Source organism: Nelumbo lutea, chromosome 5 (assembly GCF_056320005.1).
Source record: "Nelumbo lutea isolate HS-2025 chromosome 5, American lotus-T2T, whole genome shotgun sequence".
Lineage (NCBI taxonomy): Eukaryota > Viridiplantae > Streptophyta > Magnoliopsida > Proteales > Nelumbonaceae > Nelumbo > Nelumbo lutea.
The window spans coordinates 540,906-558,843 of NC_142688.1; the positions used below are offsets into that span (position 1 = coordinate 540,906).

The following is a 17,938-nucleotide window of genomic DNA, read 5'->3' on the forward strand; positions in this document are numbered from 1 at the left end:
TCCCCCGTTATAAGTCATTGATGAACATAACAGCTTATTAGACCAGAAGCAGAAGCAAGCGCGTCAACCAAATTTTGTTATTTGAAAAAGATAGAATTGAATAAACAAGTAAAAAGCGGAGGAAAAAAAAGCTGAACAAACAAGAATCCCATGTGCAACCACATGCAACAGTATCATCTCAACATGTGCAGTTCATTAATTCGATCGCATTCAAGATAAATAAAATACTTTTGGACCCACTTAATCGCTTCTCCTTCCAATTTCCTAACAACAAACACATGCCTCGTTTTGACTTTTCCTGGGGGATGCAAGAAATAAACCTTGCCTTGGCCTCACGTCAATACGACCCACCATCCAAAAACTTTAGTGATAACCCATTTTATGAACTTCCAACTTGCTAGGCCACGGCCACCTTTAAAATTGCTTCTATCCCTAGAGCGGGGCATATCAATTATCAACTTCCATGCTATAAACAGAAAACATATATATATATGGCATTACCGGTATTTCACACAAATCTCAATTATCTATTGTCCCAATATAATGAACACTTTGTATGGGTTGTTGGCCCACAACCTGTTGTGGTATTCTAATTAATAAATGAAACGTATTTTAAAATCTGGTTATGGCTAAGTAGATATCTTAATCCTATTTAAACTAATCACATTTAAATTCAAATTTGCTTTTAAAATTATGTTTGGAAGGAGTATAAATACATATTTGTAGAGTATAAAACCTTGTATTTTGTATTATTTTGTATGTATTTGTATTGTACATATTTATATTTGGACTTTTTCTAAATTTCTTCTAACTTATTAATTTAAAAGGAATACAAATACAAATATGTAAAGTCTAAAATCTTGTATTTTGTATTATTTTATGTATGTATTTATACTATACAAATTCCTTTGCAAAATTTCCACGTAATGGTGGATTGTAGGAATCTCTTGCGCAACCTTTCTCAACTTACTATCTCCTTCATTCATTGTACAGGGAATGGTGCAGCTCATGTAGTGGTGAAGAAAGCTTGTAATCTCTCTAGGCCACACATTTGGCCCCTTCCCCTTGATTACCTGTACTGATGAAAGATTCATTGCAATAAAACAGCCTTTGATTTTCAAAGAAAAAAAAAACGACTAAGGTTTAGTTTGGAAAGAGTACATGTAGTAATACAAAATACAAGGCTTTGCTCTCTCTCTCTCTCTCTCTCTCTCTCTCTCTCTCTCTTTTATATATATATATATAAGCGAATAGTCCCATTTTTTGGATTTTTTATTAGATATTCTTACCTTTTATCTAAGCAACATACAACGGGCACAAAAAAGGGCGTATATATCATTTACTCTCACTCCAAAACTATCCGCTTATAACAATTAAGAAACTGTCTTTATATATATATATATATATATATATATATATAAGTGAATAGTCCCATTTTTTGGATTTTTTATTAGATATTCTTACCTTTTATCTAAGCAACATACAACGGGCACAAAAAAGGGCATATATATCATTTACTCTCACTCCAAAACTATCCGCTTATAACAATTAAGAAACTGTCCATTTATAATTGTTAAAAAACTATCTCCTTATAACAGTTAAGAAACTGTACACTTAACTACTTATGAATTAGAAATAATTTTATTTGGAGATACTATCACGTGCAAAATGAACATACATGTGTATTAGTATATATATAAAAATGTATATCCAAAGTAGGTCTAGGTATACAAATCTACATGAAAAGTCAGTCATCATTCGCCCCCTTAGACTAACATGTGGGCCCAGTAGGTAGGAAGTTGGCGTGGTGTATTATTATTGGATAATTATTGTAAGCATAACGGTAGGGAATTTGAACTCCTATGTAATGACTCTTCTAAGAGGTAGAGAAAAAATATATTTAAAAGTTTGTGTAGGAAAGTGGGCTTTGTAAACATCGGGCTTGTGTGCTGAGATTAATGGGCTTGGATGGGTACTTTAATCTATAGCATTTCTGGTTGAGTATGATGGGCAAGGCCGAGAGGGTACTGGCTTGAAATTTCACAAATTATTGAAACCTAAATCATGTTTGGTAGTTGGTAAATACCAATTCAATCTATTTTTAAAAACATGAATCATGTTTGGTAGTTGGTACATGCCATTTCAATCTATTTGTGAAACATTGCCGTACTATATCTTCATCCAACGGCAGCAATGGCAATGGGGTGGGGGCACCCATCCCCATCCCCGCCCCGTGGTCAAGATACTTTGCTCCGTTCTTGTCTCGTTACCAGTGGTGGGATAGGGCATTCACTCTCCGGGGACAGGTAATCCCTGAATTTTTCTCACTCTAAGGCAATTTCTTAAGAATTATTTATTTTGTGGACAACTTACACATATAATATAGGAATTTGGGGTACTTTAGGAATTAAATTATAATACTTTGGGAGTACTTCAAAAATGGAATTATAGGATTTTAGGATTTAAAAAATTTAGGAAAAACTTAGAGATATTTTAAATATCAATATTAAACATAAAGATATTTTACTAATTTTACCTTCATGTTCGGGGCGGGTTCGGGGAATTATATACAAAATCCGTCCCCACCCCGTCCCCAATTCGGGGAAAAAAATATTTTCCCCGTTCCCGCCCCATCCCCGTTTAGGGTCAAGGAAAACCTGCCCCGTTCGAAGCAGGGACCCGGTTTTACGGGGGGAAATCGCCTATCCAATGGAGAGGGTATTACCGTGTACAAATTTTTCAGTTGCAATTTGAAGTTAAGGCTGTGTTTGATTGCAATGGAAGTGGTACAAGTGAAATTTACAGTCTAATGAAAAAGTGGTACAAGTGAAAAAGATGAAACAGAGAAAAGGTGGAGGAATTTAGCAAGAGAGAGTAGTCCAAATCAAGTAGGCACAACATTGTAAGTTGTTCAATGAAATCACTTTGACAATTGTCAGAATATTTATCAAGTGCTTATTGAACGTCCTTACTATATTGTGCTTACTAGATCCAATCAGAAGAGAATCAATGATAATGTGGAAATACCTTAATTATGTGGTGTAGACTTCTTGAGAGGAGGAAATGATATTGAATTAACTCAAGACAATGGCTATATAATAGGTTGTGGAATCAATGATAATGACAAACACTAGTCATTAAGGTTTTGTTTGGTACTAGTCATTTATGTAATAAGCGTTTTATTCTAGATTTATCTTAAAAACAAGAAAGTGGATGAAAAAAGTGTATTTAACCAACCTTTGGCTCTTGCAAAAACCAAAACAACATTTATTTAATTAAAAATCTTACCAAATAACAATTTGAAATAATTACATATGTGAGGATAGCAGGCACCATCTTTCAAAAAAACAGCCACATAAATGTATATGACCCACACGGCCACCTTATATTCTAGCCAAGGTTTAAATACGATACGCCCGATACGAGGCGTATCATATCATATCTTTAAAAAATAGTTACGTGATACGCATGGAAATCGTGTGTATCATCTTTTTTCATGCGTATCGGACTCATATCAGGGCATATCGGAGGTGTATTGAAGGTGTATCGAAGGTCTATCAGGGTGTATCGGTAGCGTATTGACGAAAAAGATACACCAAAAATTGAAAAAATAAATAAAAGGAAAAAGTACGATTCTTTCACCCTCCAAATGACTCTAAAACTCCAAACCTTATTCCTACAGTGCTAGATTTGCAAAATTTTGTAAGAAACAAGTGTGAATTGTTAATTTTTTTGAAGATTTTTTAAATTTTGAAAAAATATGGCAAAAATAGGTAATTTTTTTCAATTTTTTATAATATCTTATGATTTCTTTTTCTTGAATGTATAAATTTATGTTAATCTACATTTCTTACATCCAAAGTCACTTTTTTTTTTGTGTTATCTGTAGATTTATGGAAATTTTATGAGATATTTAGGGAAAATATAAATTAACAAAAATTTGAAAACATAATTTTTTCTCTGCATATAAGGACTAAATATGTTTTAGATCACTAGATTTATCTATCATATCCATAGAGCAATTGAAATTTCTTCTTTAATAAATTTTTTTGAATATATTATGTAATGTTTATTTTTTTATATTTTTTGAAAATAAATAATAATTAATAATTATTTAAATAATAAATAATTATTAAGTATATTTTCACTTAGAAGTTGTGTTAATGCATATTTTATGGTTGGATAAGAGAATTGGTTTTTTCCCATCTCATTAAACATTAAAACTTAAGAATTATAATTTATAAATTATAGTTAAGTATAAGATTTTTAATGAAATTATAATTAACTACAATATATTTATTCATAAAACCATTAAAATATATTAATTTAATGTATATACACCTCATTTAGGTCTTATATTAATGTTGTTATGTATTTTTATGATTTATTAAAGTATTTATAGTGTTCAAAGCATATCTATGCATATCTTAGTTTTTCTCCGATACACATACGTATCCAAGGCGTATCTCCATCCATCTCTTAAAATTGCCTTTCCCATACACTTGATGTTAGTGATTCCAACAACCATTTCAGTCGTACATAAGAATATCTCACCAGGATGGACAAAGATGTTTCTGTTATATGACTGCAATGGCTGTTGGGACCAGATTCGAACTCATCTTGCTGCACTGGGAAATCAATTTAGCGTTTCGGGACTGTGTAAAATCCATTTAGTCTGGATCTAGTCCCAATGCACGGTCCCAACAGGCCATTGCAATCATACATCAAGAACATCTTGCTATAAACTGGCCCGTCTGAACCAAAATCGAAAAAAAAATAAAAAAAAAGTTAAAAAAAAGAAACACCCACAGCCCACCGATAACACCCACAGTCCACCGAGCTTCTCTCCTAACGGTTGGCCTTTGCAACTATGACCCTTGGCAGCATTTACAAGTTCATCTGTCAAGCATTCAGCTATGGTCTTGACATTCTTGAAAGCACTCTCTCATGCACCATGCCCAGTTGTAAAAAGATATATTGCTTGGTTAACACGCCTCGAAGGAGAGATATAACAGCTTGACACCTCGCAACACCAGCAGAACCAATAAAAGTTGCATCTTCTCTTGGCCCACTGTTAAATATAACATCAACAATGACTTCAATAGGGTTTTGATCTGTGAGGAGATGGATTATTTCCATCGCATGCTTGACAATATGGACAGCCATGAGCTTATTCCCATTGCTATTCCTGTGCATCATCAGGGAATTGGTCAACCTCTACAATGGGGCACTGAACCTTCCTGAATCTCTTGACAGAATACATCCCCGCTGTATGGGAGTTTTACCAATGTAATCCACCAAGGATATGTCACCAACCTGGACATCATCCAAAGACCATGTTTGGAACAGCCTCACCTGTGGTTGAGCAAAAAATGCCATGGCTGCAGAGTGCAGATGCAGAGATTCTTTGACTTCTCCAAACCATAAGGCACCCACTTACCAGTCGGTGACTTGGAAATACCCACTTTTCTGTCATACTATTTGAGTCCAAGATATTTGCAACAGAATGGATCTTCTAAATAGTAAAACTATCATCAGATCTTAGATAAAAATATAATCATCATCTGAGCCTTTTTTTCACTAGCAATAAGTTCATTGGGGGAAAAAACGGAAATACAACCAGGCGGGGAGCACCAATTGTCCGATTGTTCAGATGGTCACTTGGCATCCCACAAAATGAGGCACAGAATCGTAACCACAGGCTCTCTGTGGTAAGGTCAGTGGACCTTACACGCACCCTGCTCTGTCCCCACCCACGGGTTCCCCTGTAATGTGTGTAATGTAATACAAAACAGGTGGAGCATCAGTCCACAGAAGAAAACAAGACCCTCTAAAACCCATTGCAAGCATATGAGCAGCAATATCTTGAGAACGTGTAACATCATCATCCAAGCCTCGCCCCAACCTTATGGAGTCTGCCACATGAATCCTGTTTCACCATTCCATTCTGCTAGGTATGATATTCATCCTTAAATGAGTCCTTAAATTATTCCTTACTACCTCAACCCACATCATCTTTGATCTGCCCCTGGATATTGTAGCCCCTTCTCAATATTATAAATCCATGTATCCTTGAGAATCACGGTTCTGAGATGACAAATTGACAAAAGTAGCTATCGAAATCAACACTTGCACATTTCCATCGTCAAAGAGGTCATCGATAAGGTTACAATTCACCTAATCCATTCCAGTATAATGAATCAAAAAGTGAAGACCCATAGGGCAAGAGAATTTTCGTGACCAGCACTATATAACTGAAGAACTTCACAGCTTGCATTGTCCTCTATCAAAGAATTGCAAGGAGTTATTCAATGTGGTTCCATTATACTGTTGAGCAAGGAAACAATATAATGTGATTCCAATAACTTGGCTAATTCAAGAAGCACCATGAGCCTAGTTACCACTTCCCTGTCATCGCCTTCTGCTTAAGTGCCTTTACAAGTTGGTCTTCATATGCACCAGCAAAGATTTTCTTCCGAAGCCAACATACGTCATTGAGTGTCATCATCAATCCCTAATTCCATAGCTTCAAGCGCATCATCTTTGTCCTTATTTCCACCTGGTGGCCCGCATTATAACCGCTGTCAACTCCTTCCTCCTCTTCCTCTTCAAACTCAACGGCAACGCAACGACAACATCATCATCAAGAGCATAATAAGCATTAGCATGGTACTTGGAAGCCGATGAGAAGTCTACCAATTGATACCAGCTGATACGGCAGCCTCTCCATCTCTTTTTCTTGTCAAGATTCTTAATATTCTATCTCACAACATCTCCACGGCCGCACCAGTCACAACATTTGACGGCTACCCGGCCAACTGCTGTTAAATGGCGCCAAGGCCGAGCAGAAATTCGCAAGCCGACAGCGTCTCTTGGTCGTCAGCTAGTACAGACATGTCTTAGCAAAAGTAAGGAGGACGATCTGGAGACGCCGTCGCTTGCTCTGCCCACTCGCTTTCCTTCTTTAGCTTGTCGTTAGACTCGGGGGGTTCAGGGTTGGAGGGTTCATTATAAGCCCGCCCCGTCACCAAAGGTTTTACCATTTTAGGTCTGTCTAACTTGCGATCGATGAGCTAAAAGGTGTACGCGGACGGGCGAGCGTCCGTAGTGAGAACAAGAGTGAGTCCTGTAAATAAATAAGGGATTCTAGTCCTGTAAATAAAAAACGAAGAAGACAAAAAGAACAAGATCAAAGGCTTAGCGCTAGCCGTTAGAGACGATGACGATGATGTTTTCCCTATTACTAGACACTAGGCCGTTGAAAAGAAATGGAACTATGGTAGCCACAAGCCACTATTTGGGCCCCATAAACGGTTCTTCCTTGGTGAAAATATGGATTTAAGTCGGACAGGTAATTGGGTCAACCTCAGATTCTCGATCTCTGCAGAGGTGCTATACGTCCGACACGACAATTTGAGCAATACACAAACTCAGACTGGGTCGAGACTAACAGTAACAGGGGCTTCATATGTTTTTAAGTCTAATCCAGCCCAGGGTAGCCCATCCCATACCCATACTTGACTTCGACGGAGGCGTCCATCAAAATTCAAACGGTGAAAGCAGAAAGCCTGAAAGGAGGTAGGAGAGGAGGATATTCCATCATTCTACTACCAAAAACACAGTGGGACTGTGGGAGGAGGAGATAAAAATAGTAGTCGACACACAAAGACTCAAAGTGCCAAGAGCCAAGAGAGGGAGGCAATTTAGGAAATACAACATCACTTTTTGTATTTTAAAAAGTTGCAAATCCACAATAAACAAACAAACAAACAATTACACAATACAAACATGTGGCATCAAAATCGATGATGATCAACACTCAAACGAAGTCCGGAGGAGGACGTGACCAACAACATCAAAGATCTAATCTTAACTTTTATTTATACAACATGTATATCTACTTAATCATCCAGAGCCGGAAGAAAGGCACCCACACCGGAAAACAGAGCCCTCCTCAATCCTCATCCAGAAAAGAGCGAGCAATCAAACAACGGTGGTGGTAGCGGCGGTGAGATCATTTCTCTCAATCCTCGTAGATCCGGCACTCATCCGTCTCGGGGTTGTCCTGACAAAAGGATTCCAAGGGATCTTGTTTCTCCAACTTCCTACGAAGATCGGCCTTCGCCTGACTTACCTCTTCCACCTCGTCCCACGCCACTTTACACTCGTCCGACGTCTGGTCCCCCTCGCACACTTGTTGTGCCTCTTGAACCTTCTTCTCGATCATCTCCGTCAGGTGCTTCTCTCTCATCTGCGTTCCTTTGAACTTTGCCACAGCCATCGCTTTTATCGACAAACCCCCAACCTTCCTGCCCCGGCACTGAAAAGGAAGCGAAACGGAGAATGGGATGTCGCAGGCAGAGTTGGAATGTGGAGAAATAGAATAGGAAGAAGAGGCGGAGAAGATCCGATCTCGAGTTGCAGATGGAGTAACCTTTAGAGAAAGGAAGGACGCCATTTGGAGTTGGAATAGATGAGTTGGGAAAGCCTATCGAAAACCCTAATCGAATGTTATCATCAAAGTTGCAGTCAAAAAACAATGGAGCATTTCTGGTTGGTTTATATAAGTTCAACCTCAAGTGAAATGATGATCAGCCTCTCTCTTAGTCCCTTGTTGTGTTAATTACTTTAAATACCCCTAGAGATTAGAGAAAGAACATCTTAGTTATATCGGCGGCTTTCCTTTCCTTTTAACAAGTCAGTAGGCCAGACCTGGAGCAAAAGGGTAGTTTCGACTTTCGATACTTTCAATTTCCATTAATAAAAAGATTTAAGAATGCTTTCCCAATTCCCACCCGATAGTCGATCTGTCGATAGGCTCATAGGCAGCCTAGCCGATAATGATATGCATTGGCACATAAGCACATTGAATTGCATTGCAATGCCGGTTGCCGCCCACCACAGTCCACAGATGAATCAACCGTGTCCGAGTTTCATAGATTTTCTTTTCTTTTCTTTTCTTTTTTTTTCTTTCCTTTTTGGTTTTTTTATGGTAAAGAACCGACCGAGTTATGGATTGAACCAAATGTTTGAACGGATTAAGATTAAGGTTTACTACACTGGGGACGTTAGACATCGGAGCATTTCATAAGTGGGCCACCCTGATTCACAAGTGTTTTTTTTTTTTTTTGATAAATCATAAGTGTTTTCTTTTATCTGTTTTTTTTTTTGAAAAACACAAAATGAAAATGAAAATGAAAATGCAGGGTGATGGAGTTCGCAAACCCAAGTGAACCCACCAATCGAAAGCTTCCGTGTCATTCAATCCGCCTCTAACGGTTGGACCGGCATTAAACCCAAAACCAAACTCGGAATTGTCTCGTGTTCCTCGTTCGAACTCCCTCCCTCCCTCTCTCCCTCATTCAAACCCTAACCCGTCAACCATCGGTGGCCGGTGGCATCAGCAACCAGCAGTAACAGTAAATCGTCATTATAAAAATTATTTTATCAGGCTGTGTTTAGTTTGAAGGAAAAAGTAGGAAAAGGAAGAAAAATAAAGTTTGTGAAGGTTTCCCTACCTATACACATCATTGCATCTGCATGGCTTCCCATTTCCTGAACCAGAACCGAGAGATGTCTTTTGAGAGAACTCTTGGTTTCCTTTGTATTGAGTTATGAGACTCAATACACATCATTGCATCTGCATGGCTTCCCATTTCCTGAACCAGAACCGAGAGATGCCCTTTGAGAGAACTCTTGGTTTCCTTTGTATTGAGTTATGAGACTCCATATCCTAAACCCATAACTCCCAAGAAAACTCATGTGGGCCTGGCGCCATGGCTTCTTAAGTTGTCAGCAGGGTGCAAGTGGTATTGGAAACTGGGAGAAAGCTCTTTGGCTACAAGAGCGAGGTGCCCATATTGTGACTTGTGAGTTCACCTACTGAAGTTGCCTTGGTTAGCGAGTTGTGTTCACAATAGTTGGAAACTCGTCGGATGTTCGTGCCGTCCTGCTGCTTGGCGACGAAGGTGTATTATTAGGCCTGAACGAAGGTGGTGTTGTTGTCAACATGTGCTCGCCAGAGACATTTTCACCCCAAAACCCTTCTACATCATAACTAATCAAGGGAAGTTCTGCCCAATGCCCGTTCTAGAACTTTCAAAAACAAATAAAAATAAAATAGAACTCAGTTTTGCAGGGAGGAGGAGGAAGAAAAAAAAGAAGAAAACAACGATGCTAAATGCCGGATTCTTGCCGTCGCAGGTGGATTCCACATTTTACGAACACCGTGTGCTGTGAGATCGCCTCTAGGTTAGGGCTCGAATGAGAGAGGAAATAGAGTTAGTTCGAATAAAATGGGGGTTGCTTTTCGGTTCAACCGGATTCCTTCAACTAACGGTTAAAAGTCCGTTAAAGTTAATAATTTTTAAAGTTGTCTAACGAACCACAAGTTTCTAACGCAGGATATGAATTTACGTTATGTTAAATCATAAATCAACTTTTTTAAATTTCAACGTGCCACATTTTCTCCAGGGATTAGTCATAATTTATCGGACTGAACCACAAGTGATGAAGTAAATGAGTGATAATGTAATTATGATTCTTGAAATGTTTTATTTCTTAAATTATAAATGTTCATGGACAAGTTATCTTGCATTGAAGTTAGATATATTTAAAATTCATGATAGATTTGACTAGACCTATTTTATCCAAGTGATGCAAGCTTTAGGTTTTTCTCCTTAGTGGTGCAATTTAATCTGTGAGTGCATATCCTCTATTTCTTTCAGTTTTGATAAATGAGTGTCCAACCTACTTTTACCCTATCTTTTTCATTCTTTCTAATAGAATAATTTTCAAGATGATGCATAAGGCAAAAGATGAGGGGTTGGTTCAAGGTATCTATTCGGGTCATGGCTGAGTTGGCCCTACAGGATATGTGGCTGTTTAGTTATCATCCGAACATGTCATTTTAATTCGGCCACAACGGCATAGCTCAGCCATGTTGGCCTAACTCGACCACGTTAGCATCGTTCAACCGATCTACGCCCATTATTGTGGCCTCCTATCTTATCCTTTCAGCCACATCAGTTATACATCACATGAATGAGCACAACTACGGATAAAGAGGAATAAGGAAGGCGAATCTGCTGGGAAACAGGACTCTATCCCAAAAACCTCGATGACTAACCTCATCACAAGATATTAGAAGAGAGAGGAGAAAGGCAAATTAACAAAATGTCTAGGGGTAGGGTAAATGCACTGCCCCAATTAACATATGTAAGGACTAAACTGCCCTTAACAGTGACAAATATAAACTTCTCAAAATTACTCAATCAGCAAATCAGGTTAAAATCTTTGGTGACCGTCAAAGAAATCTACAAGGCCAACCTTCCAAGACATGAAGACAACTGCATATTTTAACCATATTTTGAATATCAAAACAGTACCCCAAAAAATATCATTGCAAGATATTTTGCAATTAGGGTTCAGTTTGGGAAGAGTGGCTTAGGCTCGGTTTGAAGGAGTACAAATGCAAATATGTAGAGTGCAAAACCTTATATTTTGTATTATTTTGTATGTAAATCTTATATTTTGTATGTATTTGCACTGTATATATTTGCATTTGTACTCTTTCCAAACTGAGCCTTAGTGAAAATACAGGTTTAGAAATACAAAATATAGGGCTTTGCATTGTATATTTGTATTTGCACTCATTCTAAACTAAACTTAAGGTGATTTGGATTAAGACTCACTTTGAAATGAGTACAAATACATACAGAATAATACAAGGTTTTAAACTCTACATATTTTTATTTATAATTCTTCCAAACTGAGACTAAATGAACCCAATCACAATGGCCAAATCATCATTTGCAATCCTCCAAACCATGTACCTATTCTATAACAGAGTTCTTGGCCTGTTTAGAGCTAGCAAATTTTGATTCAACATATGTAAACAGGGATTGACTATGATACCGAAAAGGTGAAAAAAAACTAATAACCAATCAGCTGTTATCATAATTGATTGGCAAGAGTCCTTTTGGTATCATGTCTTTCCAGCAGCATAGATATTGCAACATATGTGATAAACCAAAACTTTATTAATCTACTTCACTTGGCAAGTTGTGCCAATCTGCACCTCTCTCTTTCCATGGCAAGCTACTTATCAGATGAATGATTTGCATTAGCGAATTATACACCCAAGTGGAAATTTGAAATTCTGCTCAAACCCAAAAGTAAAGAAACTTACCTGCTTGAGCTCTTCAAAACCATTTTACCTATTTTACATTAGCCAAAGAAATGTCAAAAATTAGGCACAGATCCAGTGTGCCACTCGCAAGATCCCAGATGGTCGGGCCAACTATTTTGATCTTCTCTACCTTTTAACAGTCCATATCTTATTCCATAAGAACAAGACAATGTCACTTTACTACTGACCAACTTATTTAGACATATAAAATAAACAGAATATGGGTGTTTTGGGGGAATCAAATACACTGGAATGGATATGCTTGCATCTGCAACAGACTAAAAGAATTTAATTGATTAAGCATTGGAGATCAAAGCTAATCAATTTATGAAGCCACAACAACAACACACATGCAGGACTGCTCTGCTCAGCGAGGAAGACTGTTTGGAGGAAAATTGCGTAATGGATTTTCTTTCAACAGTTCTGTTTCCCTGCAGAAAACAATAATAGAGGGATAAGAAGACACTAAACTAATAGATAGTTTCATGTATACATCAGATGCAGTAATAGATATGGCCTACTTCATAAGGTTTTGACTATCCCCTTGCCTAAGATGCAACATTGAAGACTTTCCACCTTCATTAGCCTTCTTCTGCACTCTGCTCAACAAAACAGTGATAATAAAAAATTAACAGAGCAATCATTAGCACAAGCTCTAAATAACATTCACTCACCATATTCCATAGATCTCGACAAAACAATAATTTTTTCCCATTTCGAAGAGTCTGCTAGTTTTATGGCTAGGAACTTCAAGTCATTTTACACCCAATCCAAGAATTAGGTCATCGATATAAGGAAATCCAGAATGTGCTTCACATATTGTAGAGCCCCACAAGAAAGGGGCATCAATATCATCCACCTAGGATGCATCCCAATGGAACAAATAACCTGATTGAATGATCCCAACTATTACAACCACTTAGAGGTTCATCCTTTATATACTGTGGTGGAAAAACCTAGAAATAGTATTAGAATAATGAACCATGTTCAAGAACCCACAAGTAAGCAATTCTAGAGTGATGGTTCTAACCATGGAGTCCAATTTATTTAATGGCATATAACTGAATTGCTATTGCACAGTATATGAAAATACACTTCCTTATTAGATGCCTTAAAGTGCTGAATTACTTTGCTTTTATATCTTCTGAAGGGCTACACAACGGTAGGTAGCCCATCCCCCAACCCAGGTGCAGGCAGGATTTGCACAGTATATGCATATATACTTCCTTATTAGACGCCTTAAAGTGGTGAATTACATACTATGCACATTCCTCATAGACAAATACTTCAACACAAGCAATTCTAGAGTGATGGTTCTAAACAGCAAGTCCAATTTATTTAATAAAGCATGCCATATAACTTAATACCCAATGCACAGTAATATGCATATATACTTCCTTATTAGATGCCTTAAAGTTCTGAATTACTTACTCTGCACATTCCTCATCGACAAATACCTCAATACAAGCACTGGCATTTGCTGCTCCAGTTCTATACACAGGCCTCTGTGGAATTTGAAAGAAGGGAAATCTGATTAAATTGGAAGCTAGCAGGTTCATAAGCTAGTTGAATTATGTCCAACTTTATAGACAGTGCATGTAAATGTTAAACGAACTGTGGTTTGAAAACAAATTGGAACCTTATTTGATGACCATTTTCTAGGGATTGCAGTATTTTCTTTGTTCCTCTCTGCCCGAGTTCCAAGAGTATACCAAGATCTAATGTCAGTCTTTGGTAATTCTGGCTGATTACTCTGTGCTGGACCATCATTTTTATCTTTATAGATGGAAAGTGGAGCACTATGAGCCCTACAGAAATGGAGTAACAAAATCAATATTTATAACCAAACAGATCAATAGGAGTTGCTTTTAAAAACAGTATAATGTTATAAATACACTATATAATTTGTATAAGCTTGAAATTTCAAGGTTTAAAGCTAAGGAAAAAAATTACAAGGTCAATTCAGGTGGGAGCAAAGATGAGAGCAAATAGAAACATGATGGAGAGAGAGAGATTATTGAATGGAAAATGGGTTATAAAGCTGGAGAATAGAAAAAAGTGATGATACTTATGTACTTTACTAGATTTCAATAGATTGGACTGCAAGAAGACTCACAGATTGTTATCAGTTGGATGAGTGGAGAGGAGGATCTGTAGGAAATGTGACACTTTATAAGAGAAGCTTTTGATTCTATGGGAGAAAGTAGCATGCTCTGGAGTAGACAGAGCAGAATTACATTGGTTGGACTCAATTACATAGGAACAGGGCATGATGTAATATCATGTGTTTATTGGTTAATGATAGGGTAGTCTTCTATGAGGAATTGGATTTAGCCTAATCTTGGACATTATTCTTTTCTATTCATCTTTGTTCTCCTTAATTTGTTGATGACTACATTGAAATCTCAATAACAGAATGGAGAAATATTAATTCATTACATAAGCAAATGATTCTATGGGAGAGACATCAGATTTTACAGTTGCAATGGGTCTTCACCCACTTAACCCTTATTTATTTGCATTGGTCATAGATGAATTGATTAAACACACTTAGGAGGAAACTAATGAAGGATTAAATGCAAAATTTAGTTCATGGAAAAATGCCTTAGAAACAAAAGGTTTTAAAATAAGCAGAACTAAAACAAAATATATGCTATGTTAATTTAATAATAATAGGAGTGTAAATCAAGGTACACTTAAGATTGGAAACTAAGGTATAACTCAATATGACCTTTTCCAGTACCTTGGTTTGAAAGTTCATAACAAGGGCGAGATTGAGGAGGATGTCACCCATAGAATTAGAGAAAGTTGAAGTGGTTAGAAGGGTAGGGGTAGACCAAAAAGGACATGAGTCGAAGGAGCAAGAAATGATTTGACCACTCATAATTTAACAATGGATATGGCATTAAAGAAAACGGGATGGCAAAATATAGAGTTCATGTAGCCAACACCATATAACTTGGATAAGGCTTGGATAATGGAAAAAAATTTATATGCCATACATGGATACTAATATTTTTCTTCCCTAAGTTAAGCTTAACATTTATACCATCAGCTTTGCATTAGCAGGGATTCGTACTCATAGAAAAACATGATTCCAGGTTGAAGAAATGGAAACCCCAAAGGGTAAATTGTACTGCAAAAACAACCTAAGCTCCAACCATGTAGAAGAGAAAAACTGTTTGGTACCTATCTAGTTTCAACTTCTTTCTAGCAAGATCAGAACTTTCTGATGTATGTTTTCCTGCCATAATTGAAACAGCATTAGGAGTCATTAGTACATACAGTTGCAAGGGAATTTTAAGAGTGAAAATAACAGTGCTAATAATACTTACTAGCTTCACCCCTAGCCAAGACTGTGCCAAAGCTCCTAACTGGCAAGTAATTTTCTGTTGGGTCCTCCTAAAAAGAAATTAAGCAATACATGATTAATTAGTGAAAGAATGAGAAAGGAATGGGATAATCATAAAATTACTCTAGCATCATGTTCATACGTCAGCAGCTCTTGGTTTTCTCATTGAGCATGAAAGAAACTTCTTGTAAGCACCTTCTAGTTTTTCCATAGGTTGTACCTTCCTGATACATAAAGAGAAGGAGAAAACCAGAAATTCATGAATTCATGACAGAACCAACACAGAATCTACAAGAACACTGGGAAAAGGTCAAAACCATAGAAGAACAGGTTGAAAGGTAGAATATTTGCTTCAATTATCCCAGGCAGCTAGATCCCTTGAACTTCCATAGTCTAGTTTAGTATTTGATTCAATCATTCAAGTAGTTCTACATTTTTATCAACTTCCCCCACTAATCCATGCATTCCTATATAGAAGCGCTAACTGAACAATGGATAAGTTAGTTATTTAATTCTAAACAATGGATGGAATCACAACAGAAATTGCACCAGGAAACCCATCCTAACTAAATGAAAATTTTAGACAGAAAACTCACCTAGCTATTCCTAGACTGAAAATGTCGTTTGCACTTTTCAACTTGTTCTTGGATTCCATGTGCGTAGCATATGAAATGTAATACACAGCATGTGTCTGACCAATTTTGTTTGCATCAAGAAAACTGTATATAATCTCAGCATCAGCACAATTTTCTGCCTACAATGCCAATTTAAGGGAGAAAAAGCAACTCTTAGAAACACAGAGAATATCATAAGACGCAACTGTGCACTAATAGCAGCTAAACCATACAAAATCAAGGTTAAGATGATAAATGGGAACCCACATATTCTAACCAAACTCTGAGGTAGCGGAGATCGTCCTTGTAGCGGTCGGTGTGCCAAAACGTACGCACACATTGTTCATAAATCACAACCAGCCCCGAGCAATCTCCACCAGAGGGGAAGGATTCCTGGACCCATTTGATGCACCTAACAGCCAAAATAAATAATTTAGCCGTTTGAGTAGATATGACACTGCTCTACATTAAATCAGAAGTGGAAGTACTCAATAAGGCCAAAAGTCTAAAGGAAGCCATTGATAAGAAACATTTGGCGCATATTGTGATCTACTAAAAGAACGCAATCTTAATTGACTGAAAATTAAACCGATAACCACCTTAAATATATAAAGAAAATTACATAGAGAAAGTTGCGTTTTATTTTTTTTATTTTTTCCCTAAAAGACCCACGCAGTAGAATTGCAAAACCTCGAAACAGCATCATATAAAGAAAATCAAATGAAATAGTTCGGGCCAAAATGTTATTAAAAAAACTGCAATAAATCAAAGACATGATACCGGAAAACTTATAACCAATCAACCGGAATCATAAGCAATCAGGTGGGTTTTCATTCACAGGGGGTTTGATTGGTCAAAGCCTTTCCGGTATCATGTCTTTCCGGCATCATAAATTTTCCCAATATAAATACAATCTTTCGACCATCTCAAATCAGATAGGCAGGTTTCCAACTAACAAATAAAGAAAAAACAGATAAAAAACTGAACTACTTACTCAAGCCACGGTTGGAGAGGATCCTCTCCTTCGTATTTATCAATCGCCTCAATCAACTTCCTAAGCGCATAAGAAGGAAAAAAATAAAAAATGAGGAAAAAAAAAAGACTACTTAGAACAAAGAGACTCGATGCTGCTAAAGAACAAATAATTGCGACTCCTACAGGAATAGTAGACAACAGCATTCTATACCTTCGATTCTCAACGAGGGATTTCCTAAGTTGATTATCCGTCTGGGATTTGAGAGCCTCATTTAACAGGCGAATGTTTCGGCCTCTCTTCAAAGGCCTGACGTTCTCTTTGAAAAGTTCCCACTCGTTTCCCGTCTGCTGATTTGAGGCAAGAAATTCAGTTTCTGGATCCAGGGTATGAAAATTTGCCATTGATATTCTGCGGTTGGAGTGGCAGAAACTAGTAGCGAATGTAGAAGGGCAGAGAGAGAGAGGGAGTATCGTTTTAAAATTTCAAATTTCAAATTTAGCAGCAACTAGTTACTAACATCCGTAGGGGTTCTTGGGGACTTGAAATGAACGACAAGGGCTTCTATTACACATTTATTAGGCTAAATTGTTGAAACCTCCCTAAAGTTTCTGGCTATTGGTAAAACCTTTTCTAAAGTTTAGTAATTGTCATCACTTTCCCTAATCTTTTCTAACACAGTTGCAGGTAGACTCTTAGTAAAATCTTCTAAAAAAATGCATCAAAATGTACAAAATACCAATGCACATACTGAGACTGGTTTTAAAGGAAACAACAATACAAACCTTATAAATAACAAAAACAAGTTG

The 17,938-nt window shown here is 37.2% G+C and overlaps 2 protein-coding genes and 1 pseudogene across 3 annotated transcripts; all 3 read right to left on the minus strand.

Moving 5' to 3' along the window:
• Nucleotides 1-4,680: 4,680 nt before the first annotated feature.
• On the minus strand, nucleotides 4,681-7,562 carry LOC148849684 (small ribosomal subunit protein uS7 pseudogene; annotated as a pseudogene). Its single transcript, XR_016099720.1, has one exon. The product of XR_016099720.1 is annotated as a small ribosomal subunit protein uS7 pseudogene (transcript).
• Nucleotides 7,563-7,702: 140 nt separating this feature from the next.
• On the minus strand, nucleotides 7,703-8,594 carry CP12-3 (CP12 domain-containing protein 3). Its single transcript, XM_088947077.1, has one exon. It carries the CDS (start codon nucleotides 8,456-8,458, stop codon nucleotides 8,024-8,026), a length of 435 nt encoding a protein of 144 aa, XP_088803203.1. The 5' UTR covers nucleotides 8,459-8,594; the 3' UTR covers nucleotides 7,703-8,023.
• A 3,583-nt stretch (nucleotides 8,595-12,177) lies between these two features.
• BUBR1 (BUB1-related (BUB1: budding uninhibited by benzymidazol 1)) lies at nucleotides 12,178-17,731 on the minus strand. Its single transcript, XM_088947002.1, has 11 exons — nucleotides 17,343-17,731; nucleotides 17,151-17,210; nucleotides 16,424-16,568; nucleotides 16,139-16,296; nucleotides 15,685-15,766; nucleotides 15,526-15,592; nucleotides 15,380-15,434; nucleotides 13,830-13,998; nucleotides 13,622-13,695; nucleotides 12,712-12,789; nucleotides 12,178-12,621 (listed from the first exon to the last, which is right to left on the minus strand). Exons 1-11 carry the CDS (start codon nucleotides 17,531-17,533, stop codon nucleotides 12,558-12,560), a joined length of 1,143 nt encoding a protein of 380 aa, XP_088803128.1. The 5' UTR covers nucleotides 17,534-17,731; the 3' UTR covers nucleotides 12,178-12,557.
• Nucleotides 17,732-17,938: the final 207 nt, after the last annotated feature.

Coding starts and splice junctions, on each gene's coding strand:
- BUBR1 (XM_088947002.1), bottom strand. CDS start 17,533: ATGGCAAATTTTCATACCCTGGATCCAGAAACTGAATTTCTTGCCTCA. Junction 15,435..15,525: donor CTTGGCTAGGGGTGAAGCTA/GTAAGTATTATT, acceptor CAATTATGGCAG/GAAAACATACATCAGAAAGT. Junction 13,696..13,829: donor GAAAATGGTCATCAAATAAG/GTTCCAATTTGT, acceptor CAAATTCCACAG/AGGCCTGTGTATAGAACTGG.
- CP12-3 (XM_088947077.1), bottom strand. CDS start 8,458: ATGGCGTCCTTCCTTTCTCTAAAGGTTACTCCATCTGCAACTCGAGAT.